Source organism: Phasianus colchicus, chromosome 15 (assembly GCF_987193195.1).
Source record: "Phasianus colchicus chromosome 15, bPhaCol1.hap1.1, whole genome shotgun sequence".
Classification (NCBI taxonomy): domain Eukaryota; kingdom Metazoa; phylum Chordata; class Aves; order Galliformes; family Phasianidae; genus Phasianus; species Phasianus colchicus.
The window spans coordinates 3,284,639-3,306,672 of record NC_143450.1 but is presented as its reverse complement, the minus strand read 5'-3'; the positions used below and the strand labels follow the sequence as shown (position 1 = coordinate 3,306,672).

At 44.3% G+C, this 22,034-nt stretch overlaps 1 protein-coding gene and 1 non-coding gene across 2 annotated transcripts; both read right to left on the bottom strand.

The window, feature by feature from the left end:
• Window positions 1-526: 526 nt before the first annotated feature.
• Window positions 527-21,546, bottom strand: HSPA9 (heat shock protein family A (Hsp70) member 9). Its single transcript, XM_031597997.2, has 17 exons — window positions 21,367-21,546; window positions 21,078-21,136; window positions 19,649-19,736; window positions 19,369-19,550; window positions 18,725-18,849; window positions 17,246-17,319; window positions 17,043-17,149; window positions 16,055-16,217; window positions 14,944-15,036; window positions 13,183-13,392; window positions 10,599-10,826; window positions 9,742-9,846; window positions 8,543-8,660; window positions 6,837-6,931; window positions 3,875-3,967; window positions 2,106-2,246; window positions 527-1,269 (listed from the first exon to the last, which is right to left on the bottom strand). The coding sequence occupies exons 1-17, from the start codon at window positions 21,451-21,453 to the stop codon at window positions 1,210-1,212; spliced, it is 2,028 nt and encodes a 675-aa protein (XP_031453857.1). The 5' UTR covers window positions 21,454-21,546; the 3' UTR covers window positions 527-1,209.
• Window positions 10,292-10,361, bottom strand: LOC116232284 (small nucleolar RNA SNORD63). Its single transcript, XR_004167655.1, has one exon. It is a non-coding gene; the product is annotated as a small nucleolar RNA SNORD63 (small nucleolar RNA).
• Window positions 21,547-22,034: the final 488 nt, after the last annotated feature.

Here is a 22,034-nt window from a genome sequence, read left to right as displayed (position 1 = left end):
TTCTCTAATTAGGAAACTGCCTAGGATGAAATGTTTTCCTCCCACCTACACATCTGAGCTGTCAGATAAAGGCAGCTACAAGTGTTGCTTTTTTTCTTTCCAGAAGGTTGCACACATGGGGACAGAAAAGGAAAAAGTGCAACAAAGAGAGGTGAACACGTAATGGGACAAGGAGGCGGCGTATCAAGGGGAAAACTCTGGTTGTGAGAAGCAGCAGTGGGCAACTGCTGTTTTCAGTCTACAGCCTGTTTCAGCAGACTGAGCCCAAGCACAGAGTGCCAGGACAATCCACCACAGATCACACCAGGACTTCCAGTCATCTCATGTGAGGGCAGCAGCAGTGACTCACAGACAGGATGGACCCAAATCTCACACCAAGTGCATTCCTTCCACGCTCAAATCAAGCACAAATTCCAGAAACCCACTGCTGCTGTAGCTGGTCACTGCCCTTGCATAGAGGCTGTTGGGCATCTAGCAGACTCATATTTTCCACCAAAGGCCAGGATACTAAGAACTCCACGTTGGATACATTTCTGCTTTTATTTAAAAAAAATCCAGAATAGATCCAATAACAGTTTTATTATCCAGGAAATTGTTTTGCCATAAGCAAAGAACAGACACAGGATGGAGCAGAAGGCTCAGACAAGTAAAGTATGCAACTTCCACATGGCCTCTTCTGTAAGAAGTGTTACAACTACATTTGAAGTAACCCATCTCTGTCAGAATGAGGGTGCTAACCTAGCTGCAGATCTGTATATTCTCTAGCAACATAACCAGCCTTATCACTGCATTGTTTGCAGGCTTTATTACCTGTTCACAAGTACTCAGATCCACAAGGAGGATCCACCAGAATTTCAATCTCCACCTTCTGATTTAATAACATGGTTTCCAAACTTTGATATCAGATGTAGCACACCATTGTGTCAAGTATCAGAATTAAATGCTTAGCAAGTCCCCATGAGCCTCAGTTGAATACCACAGGGCCAAACACTTAGAACTTCATCTTGCATGAATTAACTTTCATCATGTGACAATTTATCTAGCAGACACATCACTAAGTTTATACATTTAAGAATTTTATATATAGAATACTGCAAAAACACAGTAAGTCTGAATTCTGCCCATTTCTGCTCAGGAAGGTCCCTTCTCTCCCAAGCACCAAGAATATCCACCTCTTCTTTGTACTCTCATCAAGGTAAGACAGACTTCTTATTGCTTCTCTTCCTTCTGATCTCCTGAACTTCCAGAACTCTCTCGTTCCGAGGCCATCTGTGATAGAGTTAGCTTATTAGTTACAGTAACAACAATATGCTTCTCCCAGCCATTTTTTCCAAACTAGCTGCTTTGGTTAGTTATGGACCCACAAGGTTTCTTCAACTTTTCTTCAAAGAAAAAGCTAATTGTTCATTGGAGAATGGAAGCCATCTTTATCTCTGCATGACTACTACCAACAGGAAGGAAATCATCTTTCTATTAATTACACTTTCCCGGTGGACGTAACAAGCTTACACTGCAGCACTCCACAGCTCCAGTTTGACATCAGAAAAGCAGCTTTCCACAGAAAGGACAGCTTAGCTCCGCCAAGGTTGCCTGGGCAGTGAGTGCCATTTCCATTCTGATAAATATCCCTTGGACAGGTTAAGTACATCTGCCAAGAGGGGCTCAAACAGGCTGGCCCTTCACTGAGAAAAAAAATCCCAGTTGCCTATTACAGGGATTTTAGGCAGACTGACCAAGAAACCTGTTACACAATCATTTAAAATATTCCAAGCATCACTTTACTACTTTAGGTATCTTCTACACATATAGAGAAAAGATCCATCTGTTCCCAGTGCTCCTTATTAACAGCTTCCAGCACCTTCCTATACAATGCTATACAGTAATGTAACACAATCTGTGAGGCAGCCTACCTACAGCAGGATGGCCAGGATTGCAGGCTGCTTTCTGCTCTGACTTCCTACAGCTGCCCCTTTAGCAAGCTGTCACTCAAAGGGAGCTGCACTGACACAGCATTACCTCCAGCACAGCCCCTGCCTAGATGTTTGGTGGCATGACTCACCCCTCCACATCCAAGCACTATAAAACACAAATGACTGCGAACCTACCTTCTTGTATGCCATTTCAAAGAGTTTCAAGGAAGCCTGCTGCAGACTGGTTGCTGCCTGCCTAATATTTTCTCCTGTTTCAGTGTCTTTACGAGCCAGAAGTTCTCTCATTTTAGCAATTTCTTCCTTCAATTTGTTGCACTGCAAAGAAATCAGAGGAACATGATGCAGCACTGCACACTGTTCACCCAGCATCCCAGTCCAGTCATTTCACCCACCTAGTGGCCACAGAAAAGATACCTTTTTTTTTTTAGTCAAAAGCTGTGAAGTTAGTCTCAAATTGGAGCCATATGGTCTGCAGGGACTAGAACTGTGCTCAGTTCCCAATGGGCACCTGTCCACCTCACTAAATGCACCACAGTTGGCATTAATCGGTCCCCCTGTTTGCAGTTTCAGCACTGCAGAGACTGAGCACCCTGCCAAGGAGGAACGTGCTCTACCTGGCACACCTCACCAGCCAGTTGGTTGCCCCAGAGCCAGGGTAAAGGGAAAAGAAAACCGATTTTCATCTATATTTAAGGTTCTGTTGGAAAGCCAACAAGTAATGCTGCTCACAACCCTGTTTAATCCCTTTGTTACACGTGGGAGGAGCAGAGAGGCAAACAAAAGCAATACGGTCTCATCCCAGCCCCTGTAGCCATCTGTCAAACCCTCCACACAGTCTGGCATCTCCCTGTCAGGCTGGCACGCTGCTGGCGAGGCAGGCTTGGGAAGTGAGGTTACTGGGGGACAGCTGTGCCAGCAGTGCTTGCTCAGCACTGCTTGCAGTGAGAACGTGGGCAGAGTTCTCCTCATTCAGACCCATGGGATTGGGAAGGCAACTGAGGTCTGTGCCAGGCTGCTATCTCTACCCAGATCATGCTGGGCTTCTTTCAAGCACTGCTACTTGCTTTCCCTTGGTTTTCCCTCCCAAAAACCATCACTGGGAACAGTGCTTGCAGGGAACACAGATATAAGTGCTGGAGTTTTCCCTCGCAGGAGAGAAAAACTTAATCCCAGAGGATCTGAGACAAAACAGTTTGCAGTGATCAGAGGCTACTTAACCAAACTATAACCTCATTTTCTCAGACACCTCACAGTGCCCTTTTATTCTTTTTCCAAGAGTCTTTAACTTGAAGACTGCACAATCTGTTTTAAACTTGGCTTTTGAAATTCATAGCATGGATCATAACATGGAAATTAAACTGCCACCTGGAATGTTATTAGAAGTGCTCCTTCGACAGTGAATACCCACTTCATTCCAAAAGACAGAAAAAAATGGAGCTAAGTGAATACAAGAATTTTCATTGCCTTCCAGTTCTCAGGTGCTGCATTCACACTACTGAGATCACCAGGACTGCAGAGCAACCCTCCTTTGTCCCTCTGCAGAGCACAGGCAGGCACAGCTTTTGAGCAGTGCTCTCATACAGGCCACAGCACAGTCCTTATCAAAGCACCACAAGGCCATACCAAGGACAATTCATGCAGAAATCTTGGATTAACAGCTTCTCAGGCTCTTAGATTTCCACTTCCACTGAATTCACACTTTGAAATAAGATATCTGCCATCATTTAAGCCACATCAGTATGCTTTCACATCCTCCTGGCCACACCCATCCCACTAGAGTGGGAAACCTTGGAAGTCAGTGTCTGTGCTGCCTTCATGCAGACTGGCAACACACAGAGCTGGAGCCACTGGTGAGAGTCAGCTATAAATGAAGTGAGATTTTGAGCAAAGATGTGGTGAAGTATCTTACCTCCTTTACTTCTAAGGTAACAGAAACTACCTACCTCATCTGCTGGCAGCTGATCCTTGAATTCCTCCATCTTAGACTCTGTATCATGGATGATGCCTTCAGCCAGGTTTACAGCTTCCACACGTTCCTGGGTAAGAGAACTCATAAGGGCCTACTGCACACAGCACTGGTGCTACAAGCTACATACATATGATCTAGCTGTTAATATTTGTTTTCCCAAGCTGCCTAACTCCATTCTAGCTCCCACCCACAGTCCTTCTTCACAGCAAGGTACAGAAATGAACTGCAAATAAGCCATTTCTAGGTGTATCCTAGCACCACCAAGGCCCAACAAGCAGTCTAAACAAGGCAAGGTAGCCACAGTTCTTACTCTCTGATACCCAGCAAGTCCCACTTCCCTAGAAGCAACCAACAAAGCACTGCTATCAGCACATTGAAAGGGTGAGCAAAAGCAGTAACAGCACAGTTCTACGTTCTGCTCATTCAGAAAGCCACAGAGCTGTCTGAGAATACTCTTAAGCTTATTCATCAACAAGGGCACTAGAGACAACTTCAAACACTGGGTTGTTGTATTGATGCTTCCCTGGGCACTAACTGAAGAAGAGTAGTAGTCCTAAAGTACAGTTTGATCCAACTGTTGGCATCATTAACAGACTTCAGGACACCCAGCCTTCTTCATCTCCACGAGTAATCTACCTGAACGAGGATGTGATGATATGCTTAGGTGGCTGAGGAAAGCTCATGAAAAAATAATTTCTATTCTATATTTTTTGCTCTTCACGGGATGTCAGAGTTTACAGCAGGGTGTTAAGTCCAGCAAAGCATGGAATTTTGACAATTACAGTTATGCAAGCCATGAAAAGAGACAGTAGTGTTAGTGAAGAAAGCAACAATCACCCCATGTGATAGCTCAGTGGACAGAGATGACTCCCACTTTGACTACAATAGGGAAGAGCTTATTCTGTGATTTAAGGTCAAAGTACAACAGAAAATTCCTGCAGTCTCTTCAAGTTCTCTGCCACTATCCACATTCCCTGGCAATGATGCAGTTATTTAAACAGTAGGATTTCCAGACTAAAGTCTTTTTAAATGTTCTGCATCTAACCTAATGGCACTGATATGCCAATCTTTCGTGGACCTAGAGCTTTTGAGGCATGGAAATGCTACTTCACGTGGATTTATTCCACGCATTTTCTCTTTTAGTTCTCTTCTGATCTCTTCACTTACCACAGGTAAGATTTATAGGGCTGTGGGAACATTTGAGACAGGTTATACAGAGTAGGAGTACACAAGGCAGTAAATTCAGTGTGCCAGCTTCAGCAATCACTACACGTAGGCTGGTGCCATATCTCTGGTCAGGCCTTCCCCATGCCTGTCTAAAATCAATGCTCTGTATTCAGAAGTGTAATTCAGTAGTCCCACTCTCATTAAACCAATTAGTTCCAACCACTAATCCTATTAATAGTCCCAGGTTCAGCCACTCAGCCATGGCAAGTGTCAGTCAGTCAGTGCCAGTCCTTTCTGACAAAGTCAGCGAGGCTTTCAAACATCTCCTCATGGCTTCATGTGCATCGAGGGCAAACACTGTACTCAGATGAATAACACCTCCAAGATGCCAGACAGCAAGACCTGAAGGACTACAGAAAGCAACTTCCCACTTAAAAAGGAAGAGGACGTGGTGCAGCTTTGACTAGCAGGTTCTATAAATTAAACTTTAAAATAAACTCCAAAGAATCACAGAATGGCTTGAGTTGGAAGAGACCTTAAAGATCACTCAGCCCCAACCCCTGCCATGGGCTGGTTGCACCCCAACAGACCAGATTACTCAGGGCCACCTGCAGCCTGGCCTCATGCACTTCCAGGGATGGGACACCCACAGCTCTCTGTGTTGTCTGTGACAATGTCTTACCACCCTCTAAGTAAAGAATTTCCTCCTATCTAATCCTCCCCTCTTTCACTTTAAAACCATTCCCCCTTGTCTTACTGTGTAAAAAGCTGGTTTCCCTCCTGCTTGTAAGCTCCCTTCAAGTGCTGCACTGACATCTCCCCTGAGCCTTCTCTTCTCCAGGCTGAACAACCCCAGCTGCCTCAGCCTTTCTTCATAAGAGAGGCACTCCAGACCTTCTAGCACCCTTGTGGCCTCCTCTGGACCCCATCCAACAACTCCACATCTTTATTGTGCTGGGTGCCTGACCTGGATGCAGCACTGCAGGTGCTTGTAAGGAGAAAATAGAAAGGGACAGTCACCTCCCTGCTCTGCATCCCTCGGCTACCTGTCATCAGTAAACTTGCTGAGGGTGCACTTAATCCCATCACTGTTAAAAATGTGACTGGCCTCAAGACAAGTCCCTGGAGGCCATCACTTGCAACTGGCCTCCACTTGGACAAAGACCCACTGACAACAACCCTCTGGTTGTGACCATCCAACCCATTCTTTATCCACTGAATAATCCAGTCGTGGAATTCATATCTTTCCAATTTAGAGATAAGACTGTGATGTGAGACCATATCAAAGGCCTTGTCAGAATCACAGAATGGCTCACATTGGAAGGGACTGCTTCCATTTAAGCAGAATGCTGTGAGAACCTGGCTGCAGTAGGCTAACTTCAGAAAAGCAGCCAAGATAACAGGCAGCTGGACAGTAAAGCACACTGATGACAGAAAGCATTAGCTACAGCTGCAAAGCTGTACACAAGTGAGTTTGCTTACTGCTGCCTCCATATCCCAGTAACTTTTCAGGAAGGAATTAAATACTAATTTTATGGGGCTGGTCACCCAAACCGAATCCAAATGACCCCCTGTGCAGCTTTTCTTGCAACTTCAGAGGGTCAACTGAATATAAGCAAGCACATATCTAAATAACTGTACAAGCTAACAGCTCAAGACTGCAGATCAGAACCTAGGGGTTCTTTCAAGGTGGTGACAGTTGATAGCACATAATGGCAATAACCAGTGGGTAAACTACTAACTGCAAGATACTGTAGCAATCACTTTACCTTTCTTCGTCTGTCTTCCTCTGCATATTTCTCTGCATTCTTCACCATGTTCTCAATTTCATCTTTGCTAAGGCCACCAGAAGACTGGATAACAACTGCATGAGAGAAGTAACATTAATAAAGAATGCACTCTCATCTTTGAACAAAGGAGATTATCATTTCCCAAACCCTCTCAATGGCAGCTGCCTTGCTATGGGACTCTGCACCTTTGAAGGCTCCGTGGGCAGTACAAAAAACAGCCAGCCTTTGAAGTGGCAGTGATGCAGCCAGCAAGATAAAACCCTGTCATCTTAGATCCATGCTCTCCAGCTTTGCTAGACACTTCCTGACCAGTGCTTTGCAAGTCACCTTGTCTGTTCTCCACTTCTTACTTCTGGAAAGTAAATGTGTACAAGAAGCCTGCAGACTCAAGGGGCATTCTAGCAAGTTAAAAACCAAAACTCCAGAAAAAAAAAAAACAGAACAAATAATCCAGAAATCACTTTCATACAGTTTCTTTTCACTGCTGGAAATCAACTCAGGCTGTGAGGTAAGACAACATTCCTACCCAGCTAGCTCCTCATGCTGCCCTTAATAAGCGAGCATGGCATGATTCTATAGACTGGTTTCTCTAAGTCCCCTGTTTTTCTCCATCTATGCTGCAGAGTACAGTCCGGACATAAGCTAATGCTTTTCTGCAGAAAAGCATTATTTCATTGGGAAAGAGAAGACCAAGATCCCGAGTATTGTGGAGTCAAGAAAAAGATACTTCAAGACCCAAAGTTTCCTGTATCATTTTTGCCAACAGTAAGAAACAAAACCACTAAACCCTAAACAAGTATACATGTGTGTCTTTCAGATACGTGAGATAAGGAGTTCAGCTTTTTAATTAGAACCACACCGCATACAGAAAGGCAGCTAAAAAGTATCAGGAGACATTTATTCAGAGCTAGAAAGCTGCCACACATAGAAAAGTGCACAAGGAAATCAAAGTAGCACACAGTATGTTTTTGGAAACAAATTTAGACCCAGAACCAAGCAGCATGATTAAGAACAAACACCTTCACAGTGCCAGTAGAATTAACTGCATTTTTCTTAACTGGAGGCACGCATTTGTTCACTTAAGTAATTTATTTCCTCCAAAAACAATTGCAGGACAGCACGGAGCCTTCCCAGTCAGAAGCACGAAGAAATTTATTTTGTACCAGAGGAATCTATCAGTGCTTCAAATTCATTTTTCTAATCCCAAATCAGGGCATCAGAAGGTCAGCCAGGTCACTAACTACCCTAGAACATCAGGCCTAACATTCCACTGCACTCAGAATGCAACATACTGACAGCCTGAAGCCACCAAGCCCCCTGCTATTTAGAGATGGTTCCAGCCTAAATGAATGAAAAGGCATGAGGTGGTTACTCAAAATACCTGCTGCTTCAATATGCCCAAATTTCAAGATACTTGTAACACAGCAATGAGAAACAAAACAGGGTTACAGAACAGCTTTAGTTTACCAGATTTCTCCCTTAGAAGCTGGCACTTCCATGTTGGCAGGCAGGCTCAGCAGCCTCTGTGTAAGCAGACAATACTCTGAGAGGAGCAGTGCACCCTGGAGCACAGCACAGGAACAAGGTGCAGGATTCCCAAACTCCAACTTCTGTCCCCCTTAAGGCACAGTAATACTGCTCCACACCCCTCCTTCTCAGCCCTACAGAGCAGCCAGAGCACTTACTTTGCTGTTCACGTCCAGTGCCTTTGTCCTTGGCTGACACATGAACGATACCATTAGCATCAATGTCAAAAGTGACCTCAATCTGGGGCACCCCACGTGGGGCTGGAGGAATCCCAACCTGTGAAGGACAAATGCTTAGTCATCAGCAGACACAGGCTCAGGGCATGAGGCTCCAGCACTGGGCACATCATCTTGGTAATTTGCCAGTTAAACTGAATATTAACTAAGCCTCAGAGCTGAGCCCTTCAAACACTTGTTGGCATCAGCATGGTGAATTAGCAGTAACTTAAATTCAAGATGATCTAGATTTTCTGCCCAGGACAACTGTAGAGAAACAAGATGTAGCCCCCAAGTTTGGAAGTGGCCGAAGTTCAGCTTTAATGCTAAACATGGCACTCTTCACCTCCAGGATAAGGCTTTCCTTCCTCAGTTCTGCACAGCTATACTCCACTGGCTACCCCCGAGACTATGATATTAAAATAGCGTCAGTTCAATTTCATTTAGAAGTACAAAAGGTAGGCAATCCCCTTCTTTTTGGAATTATCCTCCTAGCAACAGCAAGTTCAGACAGTTGTACCTGATGGAACTTGGCTGACACTGACTAATAGCTGAGCAATCCAATCCTGCAGGGAGCAGGTTAGTCAGCCACATGGCATACATGTGAGTCACTGGAGCATGACTGTCCTCCAGTAGGTTGGGCAGTTCCACAGGTGCTTGTAGAAAAGTGAAAATAGGCTGGAAATGAGCCACCCTAAGGACCAAACTAGTGAGGAGCTTGATTTGGTTAAGTCTCATCTTTGCAACACTAGAGGAAAGCTCAGCATTCAAATTATCTGCTGCACAGGTCTAACACGACAGAGTTCGTTAGTTCTTCATGCCCAGAAATGGAGACAGCTCATCTAGGTGACTGAATCTAGCCCTAAAGCTACAGCAGCCACTGCATCACCCAACAGTGTTCAGAAACTCTGAGCTTTATCTTGAACACTAGCTGTTCCCCTGCCACTAAAAAGCTGTCCAGAATCAGGCTTTACTTTCAAAAGATTGCCTTTTTTTTTTTAATACTACAAATAGCATCAAACGTCTTCTGTAGGATAAATCCCTCCTTACACTGCCTTAAGGAGTAATCTGACACAGAGAAAGTTTTGACCTTCTCAAAGAAGGTCAAGTCTAAGGTCATGAATATTGAGTGGCCAACATACCAAGGTGAACTGGCCAAGAAGTTTGTTGTCACTGGCCATCTCTCTCTCTCCCTGGCATACTTTAATCTCCACTTGTGTCTGCCCATCCGCAGCAGTAGAAAACACCTGTGGAAGACAAATAAAGTAATTAGACAGCTACTAAACTGCAATATGTGAATTGATTCTTGCTTTCACATTCCTATTCCTTAAAGAGCTCTGACTAAACAACAAAGCACCAAGACTAGCAACAGCCAAGTTCACTGGCATTTCATCTTAAAAGCATTTGAATGTGCAAAAGCTGCCAAAGTTATGCCAGCAACAGTCTCCAGTGGCTGGCAGCCAGTCACACTACCAGAACATTGTCTCCTGAAGCAGCAAGGCTCCTGTCCCAACCCCACGCCCCAGAGAGAACAAGTGTTATCAGAAAGAGCACACACCAGTAACCCAGACAAGGCAAAGTGAGAGAACAGATCACACCCAAGTCTATTAGGGGCCCAAAGCACAGGAAAACATCTGGGAAAAAAACACCAAGGCATACAGGTCAAGAAAGGTGGCCTAATTAAACAGGTGCTGTGCTCAGTTACAGAAGGTCTCCACACAATTCATCTTCAGAATGATGTGTTGACATTACATCATGGCACACACACACTGCAATCCTGAGCAGGACAAACATCCTGAGATAGCCTGGCACTCAATTCAGTTTATTCTTCTCTTTTGGGCATACTAATAAGTAACAGACTTATTAGGTGGCCAGCATTCAATTTTGACTTCTTAGCTTCTTCTCCTTGAGAAGATTGTCTGCTGAGATGCTCTAACCAGCTTTTATTGGGCACTGAGACCACCATAAAACACCCACCACGTGGACACTAATTTTGTACCTGGCTCTTCTTGGTTGGTATGGTAGTATTCCTGTTGATGAGCTTTGTGAAGACACCCCCCAGTGTCTCGATCCCTAAGGAGAGGGGAGTCACATCCAGCAGCAGCACATCAGTAACATCACCAGCTAACACACCACCTTGAATAGCTGCACCAATAGCAACGGCTTCATCAGGATTAACTGCTTTGCTAGGAGCACGGCCAAACAAATCCTGCACAGTCTGTTGCACCTGAATAGGGAGAAAGCAAAGTTCATGTAGAGAGTGAGCCATTACTGCACAGTGCTGTGCCCACAAGAACATTCCAGCCCTGGCCAAAGGTTTATATCTTTATGTTCCTGCTGCTGTGTAGCCCAGTAGCATGAGAAACTCTAAGCTTCAGGCTTGTGATTGCTCCCTAACTCCCCATCTTTCAATCACCCTGTTAAACACATTCATTTCAGTCTAGAAATCCTTTTCTCTGGAGGTTTTCTCACAGTTAAGTTAGCCAACTGCAAATCAGCTTGAGCACAAACTACACTGGTCCTCTCACAAAGACCAGCTATCCTCAGAAGGGATCACTCCATATTTATCAAGTGGGAGTTGAGAACTGCTCCTCCAGATCTTGTACATGTCAACAGTGGGCAGAACACAGCTGTCAAGGGCAGCACAACTGTGGAGACAGACAAGGAAGGTCAAACACCCAGAGCACAAGGACAGTTCATCTTGTTTGTATTACAAAAAAAACAAAAAAACAACCAAAAAATAAAAAAACAATGAAAAAGCTCTTTACTTAATGGGCTGTTTCACCAGGGAGGTAGATTGGTTATGTCAGCAGACAGTTTAAGCTGCATTATTAGCTTTTCACTGCTCTGTCCCTTTGGAATGATGGGTTCACGACTGCAACAAATTGAATGCTGAAGTATCCAGAAGGGAATGCAGTAATGTGTCACCAACAGTGCCACAGCTCAGTAGTTCATTTCTCTCCTTACAGAGAAGAGTGTGGGAGCTGGTTCCTGTTCACAGCTTCCCTCCTCCTTGAGAGGGCTCAGCAGGCAGACATCTACACAGGTGAGCATCGTATGCCTGGGAAACTGCACCATAAGCAAATGCCCAACACACATAAGCAGAGACATCTGCAGGCAGTGTTTGCTAAAGAGGAAGATGCTTTATGCACAACCACGTAACTAACTGCAAGTCTTTCTCTCTGGAGGTATATTTTACAGCACAAAAGAATCATTACATCTAACCACCCATTTATGTTTCTTGGAGCACTGGCCACATGAGTGCTCCAAAGAAGGCAAGTTCTCTCCTAGCAGGAGTGAAGCAAACAACAACATATACAAGAGAACACACTGTGCTATGCACAACATACAGGCACTGATCTCAGAGCCAGAGCTGTAACTCTGGCTTCAGGCACTCAGGAAAGTATATATAACCTCAAAGCTGCTAAGTGCAGGAGCTATATATAACTGGGGGAAATAAAAATTTTAACTAAGAAGTATTTAATACTGTCTCCCACTCCCAATGGATACATAATGTCCCAGGAAGGGTTTCCCCACTTCCAGAATTGCTTTTATCACTTTATATACAGTTATCTGTTCTTTTTTTCCCTGGAACAACCTGGGCTTTGGGAAGGTTACTCCAACTTCAGCTTTGCTCAGAGCAGCAGCTTTTGCTTATCTTGTCCCTCCAGTTTCCCTGCCTGGGTGACCTTCTGCACTTACTAACATACCAACTGCAGCCACTACATTTCAGGAAGGGGAGAAAAAAATTAAAAACAAACAAACAAACAAACAACAACCAACCCCCCAAATCATTGCCATGCAGGAATTTTTTTTTTTTTAAATGATCATTGTAGAAAATGTTTATCTGCATCTGTGAAGACAGCAGTGTGCACACTCATGGAACACTGACTTCAGCAGAGCTAAACAGTAGTCTGCATTGCTCTGAACAAAAACAGTACATTACCAGAAGGCAGTGCCTTATCTGCAAGACAGTACATGTCAGCACAGCAAGCCTCTAAGTTACTTGGAGCTTAACACCACAACACCAGGGCCAGGTGTTAGGTAATGAGTGTTCAGAACAGACAAGTAAATATGCTTGACAACAGCCAGTACAGCAAGCAGACAAACACACACAGCCAGCAGGTAACAAAAGTTGTGCTGGTGCTGTTTCTTCATTGCCCACTGCATATGCCTTGCACAGGTGAAGAAAGCTACTGGAAAGCAAAGACTACCAAGCAGCTGTTATTGAAGTGGAATTCGGTGTGTGATGAAGGTAGACAGGAGAAAACATTCTGTACATCTCACCAATATCTCATATGTTCAGTCAACAACAGAAAATCAAGCTGAATTTTCAGTTCCCAATACTTCTCCCACTTGTCTTTTTAAACTGCAACTCAGCTACAGCCCTCAGACCCACGCTGAGCAGCAGGAGGAGTGCCTCATCACTCCTTTCATTTGGCCATTTGGCACATCTGCTCCTGGGGTATTCAGCTACTGGAGCTATGAGGTTAGCAGACTCCCAGCTTTTCCACTACAGATCACCCTTAACAGTAAACAGTGAGAAGCTGTTCCAGTTGTGTCTGGGGCAGGACAGCTCTTACCTTTGGCATTCTGGTCATGCCACCGACGAGGATAACTTCACCAATGTCACTCTTGCTGACTTCAGCATCCTGCATGGCTTTCTGGCATGGTGCTACTGTCCTTTTGATCAGATCTGCTACAATGCCCTCAAACTGCGAGCGACTCAGTTTCATGTTCAAGTGCTTTGGTCCAGAGGCATCCATAGTAAGGTATGGCAAGTTAATATCCGTCTGCACCACAAAAACAGTGTGAAAAGCAGGAATGGAAAGCCAGGCAACTCCCCACAGATTTCAGATCAAGCTACAGGTTCTGTTCTGCCTGTACTGAAGCATCTATGTGCATGCTCATTCTAAAGCCTGGTCTTTAAGTGGTGGCAGATAAGTTTGTGTTTCACATTTCACACAAGAGATACAAAAGAATTTCATAGTAAAAAAAAGTATCCATTTTAATTTTATCCAGTGTTACTTGAAGTCTTACATTGTTAAGAAGAAAAGGTGCTCCTGCTGTTCACAGCCTGGGCAACACTGGCTTATGGCACACCATTTGTCAGTGTTGGAAAGGAAGTAACGAAGATGGAGGCACCTTTGCAACAGAGGTTGTAAGCACCAGTATTTAATCTCTATCACAGCTAAGAAGTAAGAGCTGAAACAAAGTTATGACTGTAACTCCTTCTCAGCACAACCCAAAATTTTATCTTCAGAAAGATTTGGCCAAACAACTACCTAACAATTCATATGTGGTAAGCTACTTAATAGAAGTAACCCACCATCTTGTCTGAGATCCAGTTCATTGCTACTTAACACAAAGGTCATCAGCACCAGGGGCCATAAACCCTCTTATTGTCATTTGTGCATAGCAAACCTGCATCTTGGATTTTAAAAAAATCCATCTTTTTTACATGCTATTTTACTTTGTAAATAGCGTGCTCAAATAGGGAGGACAGGCTCAAAAAGAAGCTGCCTTCCCTTCAGCACTGAAGATTCTGGGTTTTTTTCCAGTATGCACAGACTGTATTTGCCAGCTCTTGAGCTTGCTAACACAGAGCCTGCTATGTCTCTGGCAGAACTATACAACCATTGTGACTGGTCTGAACCCTGTGCTATGAGCTTCCCACCAGCCAACAAACAAAATTTATTCAGAACCTAGAAACTGGCAGAATCCTCATTTCAATTACTATATAACTGACCTTAATTTCACTTCAGCAAGAATATTACGCCCTTAGCTTACTGCCTCTACAGCTTCTTACTCAACAGTGAATAATGGATGTGCTTGAATACATTAAGATACAAAATGGGTGAAAAAGGCATGTAGGCTGCTTATTCACTAGATAACCCCTTCGCTGGGGAGTAAGATTCTTCATAGAAATTGTTTCTTGTTATTAGTGCAGTGGTGTGAATACTATCACAAGATTTTGGAACTGCTCACACAAAGTCCCAAGTACTTCCAATAACACAGCAGTACTAACTGCAGGTAAATTCTCATCACACTTCTGAAATGTGTAAATTGGGAACAAAGTCACAACTGCAAGTTGAAAAAACACGGTAGCAGAACACAAGCAAAATCCAGTGTCTGTGATCACTCTCTGCTTCCATCAACTGATTTTGCTCCTAAATAGACTCAGATTATCCTACCTAAGAATTTTCAGTTACACTGATGAGACTTGACTGAAGTTTCTCTGTTAGCACAATAGAAAAGCAGCTACTTCAGAGTTACAGAACAAAAATAATGCAGAATAGTCCAGTAAAACATTTTGATGGTCTGTTTTGAACCCAGCCACCTACCTGCACAGATGAAGAAAGCTCACACTTTGCTTTCTCTGATGCTTCTCTCACCCTCTGAAGGGCCATGTTGTCTTTAGTCAGGTCAACACCTGTCTAAGCAACAAAAAAAAAAAATTAAGTTAGCAGCGAGCCATGAAGAGCTTTCCTTCATTGCAGTTCATATTTTTTAATCACACTTGACTGCAAAAATGTCTAAATACAGCCTGGCACGTTCTGCTGGTATCTCAACTGGCAAACTTCTTTAGAATTCCAAAAATGTCTGCTAGCCCTCTCTGCTCTGGAAGAGATTATCTAGTAAGTTACTGATAAAAGGCTAGAAAAGCTGCTGCATCACAGAATACAGAGGCAAGGATTCGCAATGGAGTTGGAATTACACTGCAATTTCTCCACAGCCAACAATGTGCTGTATGCATCTGTGCTGACACATTCAATCAGTCCACAGAACCATATTAGTAAAAGTAAGCAGACTAAATATAGGATAATTAAAGAACCACAGAATCACAGGGGTCTAAAGTGACTTCTGGGCATCATCTAGTCCAGCACTCTGATAAAGTAGGCTCCATACAGTAAACTGCAGAAGAAAGTGTCCAGGTGGGTTTTAAGCATCTCCAGAGAAAGAGACTCCATAACCCCCTTCTGGGCAGCCTGTTGTGCTCCATCACCCTCACAGAAAGTTTTTCCTCACGTTCAAATGGAACTTCCTGCATCCCAGCTTGTGCCAGATGACCCAGCTCCTCTCACAAGCTGCCAGCAAAAAAACCCATGGCCCTATCTGCTTGACACCTGCCCTTTAGATATTTATAAGCATTGATCAGATCCTCTCTCTGTCTTCTCTTCCCCAGGCTAAATAGTCCTGCTACGTTAGGAGAAAAAAAGCAGAAGTCCTATTGTTTCATCTGTCTTCCAGGGGAGTAGCATTCAGCCTCAAGAAAATAAATCTTAGCCTGACTTCTTGTTCTTACAGGTGTCTTCAATATTTCTTAAATTTCAATTGTACCACAGATCCCAAATGAAGTTCTAACATTTTATGAAAATTCCCATCTTTACATACCAACTAAGTGATGTTAGAAGACAACATAATGCAAGGTTGAATTCTGATGAGATGTCTTACCTCTCTCTTGAATTCTTTAACAATATACTGTAGTAAAGCCTGGTCAAAATCTTCTCCACCTAAGAAAGTATCACCATTGGTTGACTTCACCTCAAAGACTCCTTTCTGGATTTCCAAAATGGAAATATCAAAAGTGCCACCACCCAAGTCATAAACTGCAATGCTACAAGAACAGATGGAGAAAAATATTACTTTCTAGACAAAATAGTGTGGCTCAGAAATCATTCCCACCAGGAAATGAAGTGTGCAGAACTCATGTTGCTGTCTACAGAAGTTAAAAGCCTTCTCTAAAGATAACAATAAGCAGATCACAGCATGCAAATTCTTTGAGTGCACCGAGCCTGGGTAGAAGTTTTTGCTGCAGAACATGCTATGGAATGATGGCACATAACCTTGCCAGTTATTTCAGAGGACAGCTCTTCTTTGTCAAAAAAGGCACACTCCCATCTAGTATGGAAGGCAAAGACACTTGAACCATCAAGAAATATGTTCTGCAGTACATGAGGCTTTCATACCACTATAATCCCAACACAAATACAAAATCAGTTACAAAAAAAAAAAAAACAACCCTGCATTTATGTAATCACCCTTGGAAGAGTTAGAAGGCTGAATACAGACATGGAAAGAAACAGTCTGTGGATAGAAGACACCAAACCTCAGCATCTCTCTTATGACACTGCTCTGGCCCCACTGGGCACAGCCTCTCACACAGCTGTCCTGAGCCACACCTACCACCCCCACCAGCAGGTAAAATAATTCCAGTGACACTCAGCTTTGATCATTAAGTTGTAGCTGCACGTTATGAACTTCCTTAACCAAGTAGAGTCTGCATGGGATACAGGTGACATTACATAGCACAATTCATTTCCGAGAGTCTACTTTGGCAGAATTCCAACCAGCAATTAAGATAAAAAAATAAAGATGCATTTACAAAACAAATTACAGCATGCTGATTTAATTGAAGAAGGTGTTACAAACAGCCACTTACATTTTGTCTTCAGACTTATCCAGACCATAGGCAAGAGCAGCTGCAGTTGGTTCATTAATCACCCTTAAAACATTTAGGCCAGAGATCTGCCCAGCATCTTTCGTAGCCTAATGTGGGAGAGGAAGAAGGAAAAAAAGAAAAAGCACTTAGAAATGATACTATATACAGTTATAAGCCTGAAAATCTTAGAGCTTGCTGAATACCTGTCTCTGAGAATCATTGAAATAAGCAGGAACTGTAATCACAGCATTCTTTGCTGGGTGCCCTAGGTAGTTTTCTGGAGGAAAAGAGACAAAACAGTTATTTTTAAAGTGAAAAGAATACCATCAACACTGCCACTTCGTTTGAAATCATATTCCTGAACTGACAACAGAACACAGGCTTCCTGATCAAGAATCTGCTGCTTTCTGGGAAGATGCAGAGAGCGCTTTGCGGTAACCAAGCCTTTCCCCATTACATGAAGCAGTGTGTGGATTTCTATCAGCAATGCACCTCTGCACTTCAGACAATAACTGATGCCACTGAAGAATGAGAATTTGAGCTCAATTTGCCTTTTTAGAGTGCAAGACCAAGGCTGTTTTCTGTTTCATTGGAGTATTTAATATGCAAAGCACTTAGAACTCATATTTGTCCTTATTGTACAGTCCATTGTAGGTAACATTTATACAGTATAAATAACATCCATACACTACATGCTCACAAGCATGTGAGACAGTAAATTAGATAAATACGTAACACATCCCAATCTAAGGGTGCAATTCTCTCTTAAGAAAACAGTACAGTATCATCAAATGCAGATTCAGATCTAAAAGCATGCATGATCCAGTGAGAATTCACAGGCAGGATTTTTACCTATCCATTAACCCTAAGCAGACCTTACACCAGATAACTTGTCATTTGAATTCATGCAGCATCCAGGGAAAAAGCCAACAGAGGAAGCAGCCTCCTGCTGAAAGCAGGAGAATAATATCCTCTGAAGACAGAAGTCAGATTCATCACATCTAAATCCTCACATAAGACATATTCCTATTTTTCTCTAGGCAACTTCACTAAATGCCCAGGAACTCATTCTCTCTCTCTCACACACACACACGTGGATGGATGAAGCTTCAGCAACAAGCTTCAGTCCAGCACTCCAAACACTTCATGTTTTCCAGACCAGACTGCAGAAGTCAGCTACATTTTTTTTTTAATTCTTTTACACAATTATGCCAGAAACCATATTAGGAATTGAAAAGGGAGAAAAAAAATTTCCAGGTGAAAGGACATTTTTCCCTGCCAGTACAACAGGTCTCTTGAGGATTTCCTCTCACTACACTTCTGGCCCAAGCCAACTTGCAGCCACAGCCCATGCTGAGCTGCAGCCTTGGAGATACAAGGACTAGAAGTCTGCATGGAAAGGGAGCTCCCCCTTCTGAAGCAAGGGTGCTATGTTCAATTCAATTTAAAATAAAAACACAACAACTGGTATTCCATTTTGACATAATGCAAAGCACTGATATCTTCCAAAGACTGAAGCAGACACACTGACCTCCTTGAGGCTTTATAACTGCCCATCTTGCTATGCAAGAATTCCCATGTCAAAGAAGTTTCCTTATGGTTACAGCACAGCCAGTTACCAGCACCCACAGTACTGGGCTCACACTTGTGTTTATGCATAGCAAAGATTAAACTGTACCAACCTGCAGTCTCCTTCATCTTCATTAGTACAAAGGCACCGATTTGGCTTGGAGAATACAGCTTCCCATGGGCCTCTACCCAGGCATCACCATTGGAGGCACGGACAATTTTAAATGGAACATTTTTACTGAAAAAAATACAGAAAAAACAATAATTCCATATGGAATTTCTGTATCAACAGAAACAGCATGAAGACACAATAAGCACCACCAGAACAACACATGCAAGTTCTAGACATAGAATACTGAATTATTCAGGCCCAGGGTATCCCAGAAGTACCAATATACTTCTGTTCTTATTCAACTACAGTATTTAATCAGAAGCCTTAGGCACAATCACAGACCACTAATTCCAAATACTCTCAAGAATGCAAAGTCTCTTTGCTAGTCTGCCCAGCACAGTGCCTGGGGGAGAAAGTTCAGGTGGTGTTCCACTTGATTACTTCTCCCAAAATGTTAAAATAAAAATACAGCACAGCCTTCAGGAAATAAGCAGTAAAGCTTTGAGACATGAGGGCACAACTACCTTCTCACCCAGCCACTACTCACACCACCTCACCCAAACAAGGGCTATGTTTGGTCACATTACACAGTACTGTACTTTCTCTTTTGTGCTGCAGGTGGAACTGCCCTCCCCCCTCACTTACATATCCTTCTTCACTTCAGAGTCATCAAAGCGCCGCCCGATGAGCCGCTTGGTAGCATAGAAGGTGTTATGAGGATTAGTTACTGCCTGCCTCTTGGCTGGCATTCCGACCAAACGCTCACCATCAGCTGTGAAGGCAACAACCGAAGGCGTTGTCCTGGCACCTTCAGAGTTCTCCAGCACCTATGTAAAAACCACAAGAGGACACCATCAGAAAACACTGCCTCTGAAAACACTAATTCAGATATGAAGATGGTACTTATTTATTTGCTCATACTTACTTTGGCTTGTTTACCTTCCATAACAGCCACACAGGAGTTTGTTGTACCCAAATCGATTCCAATAACGGCACCCTTAATTGCTTCTGAGCTGTAAAGAACATTACAGGATAAACAACCTTACTACTAAAGGAAGGCAGCTAATTAAATAGCAACCACCTTTCTGTTGTGAAGACAGGATGAACTCATTTTTGACCAGACATTGAAGCAAACCCATGTTCTATCAGACCATAACACACCCTCTGACTTTTATGCAGGATTTTAAACTTCTCTATTCAATCAGGCCACTTACAGCTCAACTTGCACTTATTTGTTTAAGTACATAAAATGCTATTCTTTCACCAAGAAAATCTTGGCGATGTGTGTTCCCAACATCCATTAAGATTTAGATGTAAAATAAGTTGCAATTAATTCTGACCCTTCTCACATGAAGTCTCCTGGACTTGTTTAGGGTTACTTTTGATTTTCCATACTCAAACTTGTTAAGCATCTACCTGGAGTCAAGATGCAAGTAAATCGGATGAGTTCATTTATGTTTGCTTAGCATGAAGTGAAAAATACATAAAGGCAGAATTAGCTAAGCCCAAGCAGGATCCTGTGAGGCAGAGTAAAAAATAACCATCTTTTTGACCCTGAAAAGCAACAAATTAATTCTGAAAAATTATAATGATTCTCACACAAGGCAAACTTGAACCTGCCTCTTCTTGCTAGGAAGGGTGCATTACCACCTTTAAGGCTAGAGAGAACCCTTGACTCAACAGCTCTCCTTTATAAACAAAGCCATGTTCTGGGGTGAAAAGCACGCAGCAGCACACATCAGTGGGGCTGGTTATTACCAGGGCATTGCCTGCTCACTCCCCAAGGTGTTTGGTTGCCCTAACCACAGCTCACACAGCACAAAGCAGTGATATTGAAAACACACAACAGCTCAGTTTCTTCGTACTGATCAGAGCTGGGCAGTCTTCCTGACATAAACAGATCTCCCATTCTGTGTCACGAGTCAGCACTGCCCACAAGACACCTGACTGAGTTACACAACTGCTATTCTTTACTCATTATCTTGTAAAAAAGCAAGCAATTAACACACACAGACTGTTTGAAATAAGCTTATCTGCAGTGAGATCTACACACATCATCTTGCCTTCACAGGAGCATAAAGCAATTTGTTCCAGCTGTTACATTTTATCCTTTTCATCACATACATCTCAGAAACGTGCATCTTGTGAGTGCTGCTGGTGGTGGGGGCAGGGAAGATGATGACAAAAGTTCCACCAGAAAAAAAAGATGAGAAAACAGAAAGCTGCAGCCTTAAAACTGCACACGTTCTGGTACCACCTCGCTGGTTTTGCTGCTCCACCACCTCAGTTTTGAGCTCGGAGCAACGAGAAGAAACACCGAGCACACAGACACGGATAAGCAGGGTGACACTTACGCATATTTCCTGCTCGCTGCCGCTCTGAGGACATTCTGACTGAGGCCATTCCAGAAAGTCTACAAAACAAAGAGGAACGCTCAGAAACCTCCACTCTACAACATCCAGAGGATGGCAGCTCCTAAAATAACGCACCCCTACCGCAACACCGCGCTTCCCTTTTTAAACCTTAAAAGCAAACCAAGCAGAAATTCGCCATGGAACCCCCCCCCCCAGCCCCGCTCTCCACCAGCAGATCCCCGCCCAGGCCGCGCCGCGCCCGCCCGGCCCCCCCAGGCCCCACACGGACCTGCGCCAGCCCAGGGACGGCGGGCCCGGGGCCGCCCCGCGGCAGCAGCAGGGGGAGGCGCGCGGCGGCACGGCTGGCGCTGATCATGGCGGAGCGGCGAAGGACGGGGCGTGCGGTGCCGCGGCTCTTCTGGAAGCCTCTACCCACGTGGGCTGCGGGGGGGAGCGATCGCCGCAGGACCCCCGGCGTGGGCTGCCCGCGACGCCGCCTGCTCCTATCGCTCGCTTTCAGGACGCTGCTTTGGGGCCGACGGCCGCGCCAAGCCGTACGCTGCAGACGAAAGTCTGCGAGGGAAAAAGCGAGTTCTGTCGGCAACACCTGACGGAGGCACGAGAGCCGTTGTAGCCCGCTGCACACCGGCACAGCAACGGGCAGCTCGGGTCCTGAGAGCGGCCGCGCACTCAAGGTCGGACAGGATAAAGCGCAGGGCGATTGCAGCGAGCTTGCGTCAGGGAGGCAGCGCGCATGCGCGGTTCTCCCAGAGAAGCCGCATGCGCGTGGCGCCCCGTGTCTGTGCGGCCCTACTGCGCCTGCGCGGGTGAGGGCGCGCGCCGGGCGGTATGCGCGTGCGCGGCGGTCGTGCGGGCATCTTGGAGGCGTGCGGTGGGAGCTGGCCGTGCTGCCGGCCCTGCATGGGGCGAGGTGGGGGCTGGTGGTGCATGACGGCT